Here is a 6,004-nt window from a genome sequence, read left to right on the forward strand (position 1 = left end):
CACATCTAGACTTCCTGAACACAGCACACTGGTCAGCAAAACAGAGACCACAAACAGACATGTAACAATCCACTGACAACACTGGCAGACACAACTGGGAATATAAAGGGTAGGGTAAACGAGCGCCAGGTGAGGAAGATCAGCTTGTGATTGTGCTAATTGCCCACATCACGAGCTGCAGAAATGGCAGGACAAAAACAAACAACAAAGAGGGGCCGGTGACACACCCTGACCCGTGACAACGGACCAGATCCGGCTGACTACAGTAACCTCGGGATAAAGAAAGAGACGGACAGACTAATATTAGTGTAGATGCTGTTCCTCTTACGATGTTACAAGTACATTGGATGTTATGGGAAGTTTTCCTGTTCCGGTTGAGCTGATTTATGCAGCCTAACAATCCTTTAATGCACTTGAATTATAGGAATGTGATAATGTGTTATGTGTATGCCAGGCTAAAGAGATGTGATTTTACTCTAGATTTAAACTGACAGAGTGTGTCTGTTTCACAAAGCTAGGAAGAATATTCCAGTGTTTGGCGCTAAATATGAAAAGGATCTACCGCCTCCAGTGTATTTTGATATTCCAGTTATTATCAACTGGCCAGAACTGTGAGACTGCAGTGGATGTGAAGGACTATAAAGTGATAAAAAAGCTCAAGTACTGAGGAGCGAAACCATTCAGGGATTTGTTAACACAGGCAAACATTATACATGTGATTCCGTGGCTTTTTGAGTCAAATTAACTCTGCAATAGTATTTCCTTGTATTTTATCTGTACAAACATCTGTGTGTCTGGTTTGATCTGTCGGTGGATAAACAGCTTCTGCTGGATGTTTGTCGTCTCTGTGTGTGTCAGCAGTTTGTGGCTGAAGCGTTTCTTCATTTTCTCTCCTGCTAATAAGAAGCTCACAATCTTCCACTCCACACAAAACATCTTTACACTGAAATAAAGTGAATCCATCAACAGTCAAATAAGAGTCACAGGTCAGAGGTCAAATATGATTGACAGCTCACAGCACTAAATAACACACCAGTAGATACAGATATCTAATCCAATATTTCACTCTTCTGCTATTAGTTTTCATTCAGGGCCAGAATTCATTTGAAAATGTAAGATCAGCAAAAGCTTGTTGATTTCCGTGATGTTAAAGGAGACGGATGTGTGAGCGGAAACTGACTGAGGTTGGAGGAGGATTCACACACAACCAGATAAATATCTCAGTTCAGTCTTTCAGAGCAATCTGAGTGTTTCAGACATTAAGAGTTACTATCGTGGGCTTTTCAGTGAACCGATGAAGAAAATGTTTCTCAAATTAGTTTTGCTCTGTTTGTGTTTGTGGCGTCTGGATGGTGAGTTTTAAATGTGTTTCTGGTTTCAGTTGTTTCTGTTCTGATGTGATAAATTACTGGTTAAATTAGTCAGAAAGGATTAACATTCACTGTTATTCTCGTATAGAAACAATTAATGTGTGATTTTCCTGAGAGAAAATTTGAGATCTCATTTGAGATTAAAGTCACTTGATTATATAAAACTGTTTAATGATTAAATGATTAAAAGTATTTTTATTTAGTGAAGCTTCATCAAACCAACATCAAGTGATTTTAAAGCTTTAATCTGTGAAAACTCTGTTCTTCAGGAGTGATTGGTGAGTTTGTGTCAGTGATGGAGGGAGATTCAGTCTCTCTAAACTCTGATCTTACTGAAATAAAGGATGATGATGTGATTCAGTGGAGGATTAGAGATGAAAACACTGTAATAGCTGAAATCAATAAACGGTCCGACAGAATCACTGTATATGATGATGTTCTTGATGGGAGATTCAGAGACAGACTGAAGCTGGACAATCAAACTGGATCTCTGACCATCACAAACACCACAACTGAACATACTGGATATTATGAACTACATCAGATCAACAGTGAGATCAAGAGGTTCAGGCTCTATGTCTTCGGTGAGTATCTCTATGTCTTCACTCTCTCCAGTGAGTAAACCTTTTGAGTGATACGGTCCCACATTTGGGATTTGGAATGTTCAGTGATGTCACATAACTGTCAGATTCAAACTCTTCAAACAATTTGAACTGTGGCGCAAACAAACATGGCGGCGCCATCTCACATTTTAAATCGAGATCATGACTGTTCTCCATGGAAACAATAATGGAGAAACGTTCTAAAATAAATGTCGCCTTGATAAACTCTCCCAGTCAGAATCACGTGTGAAAGGGTTAAATAGACTATTGGTTTCACTTGTTTTTAATGACCATTAAATTAAAAAAATATATATTTTTGTTGTTTTATGATATTGTTTATTTAAGTCACTCTAAACTCTGATCTTAGTAATAGTAGTTTATAGTGATCATCAGGATTTTTAAATGTATGTAATGTTTGATAGAGAGCAAACGCAGTGTTGACAGAGCCGGGCTAATATGATCACACTTCCTGGTTCTAGTAAGAGCTCGAGCTGCTGGAGTTTGCTTGGTAACACTTTAGATTACAGCCCACAAAGAACTGCGTATTTAAAACTCATTTACAGTGTAACTTTCTGTAATTATAGTGTACCTACAACATTTACAGTTTTAGGAATAAAGTGGTAATAACCAGAAGAATTAACAAATGATTTTTACTGTCTGTATTTTAGAACTAAGCGTTACTTATTCTACTATTATAATACAACAATCTTACATTTGAGAGAAATTTAGTGAGAACAGACGCTGCAAACCGTTTTGTAAGTATACCAATACATATAGGCTTTTAAAAATTATAGGGTCCATATCTGTGCATTTATACAGGACTTTCTTTTAACAAAAGTGCACTGAGAACTAAAACTATTGCAACTTTTGCTTAAATACTGGAGAAATATACTCTTGTTCATGGAGTTACAGGGTAAGAGTGACTTCTGCGGGCTGGACATTTATGTGGTGCTTGTTACTCTTTTCCTCCATTAAGTTAATACTAACACTTTCTTTTCTTTTTCACTTCTGTCAGATCAAGTTTGAATTCAAAACTCAGTTATTATGGATTCATTAAATAAAATAATATAAATATGAAGCTCAGATACACAACAGCATTAGTTTTAGTGTGACATTAAACATTAAAGTAAAAGTGTCTTTTTAGTTATTGTTCCATATATAAATCTATTTCTCTTTTCATTCATCATCTTTTGTCTTTGAGCTGCTGGAGAATATTAATCACTTCACATTGACATGATTAAAAGTATTTTAGTGAAGCTTCATCAAACCAACATCAAGTGATTTTAAAGCTTTAAACTGTGAAAAACTCTGTTCTTCAGGAGTGATTGGTGAGTTTGTGAATGAGGGAGATTCAGTCTCTCTAAACTCTGGTCTTACTGAAATGAAGGATGATGATGTGATTCAGTGGACGTTTGGAGATGAAAACACTTTACTAGCTGAAATCAATGTAACGGCCGACAGAATCACTGTATATGATGATGTTCTTGATGGGAGATTCAGAGACAGACTGAAGCTGGACAATCAAACTGGATCTCTGACCATCACAAACATCACAACTGAACATGCTGGAGATTATAAACTATATATCAACAGTGAGATCAAGGTATTCTTTCTCATTGTCTTTGGTGAGTTAAATATCAGTTTTCCCAGTTTTATATTTTATTCAGCACAAAGATACAATTAATAATTCAATATCCATTTTGCTTTTGGTGTTTAATGATGATATTCATTTAATTTTTAATCTATTTACTTTTATAAATCATTAACTGAATGACTTAATCTGTGACGAACCGTGTGTGTGTGCATGCGTGTGTGTGGTGATTCAGTCCAGGAGTCAGTGAAGGAGGGAGATTCAGTCACTATAAACTCTGATCTTACTGAAATGAAGGATGATGATGTGATTCAGTGGAGGTTTGGATATGAAAACACTGTAATAGCTGAAATCAATAAACGGGCCGACAGAATCACTGTATATGATGATGTTCTTGATGGGAGATTCAGAGACAGACTGAAGCTGGACAATCAAACTGGATCTCTGACCATCACAAACACCAGAGCTGAACATACTGGAGTTTATAAACTACAGATCAACAGTGAGATCAAGAGGTTCATTCTCTATGTCTTTGGTGAGTTAAAAAAAGTTTACACCTGTTTTTTAATTATTATTATTTTAATTAATTCATACACAATTTTGTTTTTGTTTTTTTATATTTTTTATGTAAATTTTAAACTATTCAAATTTAGTAAACCATTATAAAGCTATTTAACAGTATTAATATTTGCAAACCCTGTTTCTGTTTGTTCTCTGTGTGTTTGACAGATGAAGTGAAGTCAGTGTCAGTGAAGGAGGGAGATTCAGTCTCTCTAAACTCTGATCTTACTGAAATAGAGGATTATTATCTGATTCAGTGGAGGTTTGGAGATGAAAACACTGTAATAGCTGAAATCTTTAAACGGGCCGACAGAATCACTGTATATGATGATGTTCTTGATGGGAGATTCAGAGACAGACTGAAGCTGGACAATCACACTGGATCTCTGACCATCACAAACACCACAACTGAACATGATGGATATTATAAACTACTGATGATTACAGGAGGAAGATTCTTTTCATTAAAATCATTCAGAGTTTCTGTCTATGGTGAGTAGAGATAATTTTTCTTCTCCTTTAAATATTCTTATTTACTATTTACATGTTGAATTGTTTAATCACTTTATAGTTTGAGATGACAGACCATATAAAAACTGGAACCGAATATAAGATTGTTGATTTGATTTGATCATATTTCTGTGTATTCAGAAATATTAGTGGATGTCAGCGCTGATATTAGTGTTTATTGACTGATCTGATCTCAGTTTGATGTGTTTATTCCTCAGACTCTGTCCACTGTTGTGGTCCTACTGAAGCTGTGATCCGATTGGTCCTCTCTGCTCTGGTGGGCGTGGCTACTGTCAGTATTGTGGTTTATGAGATCAGATCCAGAAGAGCTGAACGAGATCAAGCACATATTCACACATCAGGTACATGATTGATGATGTCATCTCTCACAAACTGATTTTGCATGTATAATTATCTGTGAGATTTATTCATTTATGGCTTTTTATGTTCATCTTTTTCAGGAAGTATCGAAATCTAAAGCAGAACGCTGAACTTTAAAGGTTCTTCAAGTGTGTTTTTCTTCTTCGTATTTTTTTTCATAATAAATACTGATGATTATTTGAGTTTGTGCTCTCTTGCAGTGTCAGATTTTAACAGTGTCACTTTATTGTTTAAATTTCTCTCAGATACAAAAAATAATAATAGAGACACACAGATTTCTCTTTACTACTGCTGTATATTTGTCATATGTATTTTCTTGCCTTTATCAATAAAGTTTCTCACTCTGAGGTTCAAGAGTCTCATGATTTATTCAGAGGAATACAAACTTTATGTATATTTTAAATATTTCAGCAGTGTACCGTATACAGCTTTATTTCTACTTTTTTCAAAGGTGCTTCTTATAGCCTATCTGTAAAAACATTATTTATTTACTTATTTATTTTTAATATTACCAATTAGTTTGTTTTTGTATTTGCAATATATTCCGGTATAACCTCTTAACCAGCGCCCCTATTTTTGAGAATTTTCAGAAAATGACATACCCAAATACAAATGTCTGTAGCTCTTAAACCCTATGGTCCACATTCATAACTGATCTTTTTTTAAACTAGACACTTGAAACTTAGTTACACAAGAGTCATTATAACTCAAAGTAGCATAGGAACAGAATAAAACAAGGTCAAATTTACATTAAAGTGACTCACGATTTCTTTGAATTAACTTCACTTAGGGAACAAATTATCACTTTTATGTTAAGGGCCTGAAAACACCATAAAGATAAAACTGAATGTCTGACCATGTTTAGATTCAAATTTGAGGATGATACTCCCAAAAATGTAGTGTCTGTAAGCTTTTATTCAAGAAAAGTATAGGCGTCCTTTCCAAAATGCAATTTGGAGACTCCAAATGGACACCTGGCACCAACACCT

General features: G+C 35.2%; 2 protein-coding genes across 2 annotated transcripts; both read left to right on the forward strand.

The window, feature by feature from the left end:
- Positions 1-1,233: 1,233 nt before the first annotated feature.
- LOC308702116 (uncharacterized protein) lies at positions 1,234-3,844 on the forward strand (the record flags this gene model as incomplete). Its single annotated transcript, XM_081384777.1, has 4 exons — positions 1,234-1,352; positions 1,640-1,954; positions 3,292-3,597; positions 3,804-3,844. The coding sequence occupies exons 1-4, from the start codon at positions 1,295-1,297 to the stop codon at positions 3,842-3,844; spliced, it is 720 nt and encodes a 239-aa protein (XP_081240903.1). The 5' UTR covers positions 1,234-1,294.
- LOC308702293 (uncharacterized protein) lies at positions 3,805-5,366 on the forward strand. Its single transcript, XM_081385004.1, has 4 exons — positions 3,805-4,098; positions 4,293-4,616; positions 4,853-4,996; positions 5,096-5,366. The coding sequence occupies exons 1-4, from the start codon at positions 3,855-3,857 to the stop codon at positions 5,110-5,112; spliced, it is 729 nt and encodes a 242-aa protein (XP_081241130.1). The 5' UTR covers positions 3,805-3,854; the 3' UTR covers positions 5,113-5,366.
- The last annotated feature ends 638 nt before the right edge of the window (positions 5,367-6,004 follow it).

Source organism: Scardinius erythrophthalmus (assembly GCF_964197995.2).
Source record: "Scardinius erythrophthalmus genome assembly, chromosome: 14".
Lineage (NCBI taxonomy): Eukaryota > Metazoa > Chordata > Actinopteri > Cypriniformes > Leuciscidae > Scardinius > Scardinius erythrophthalmus.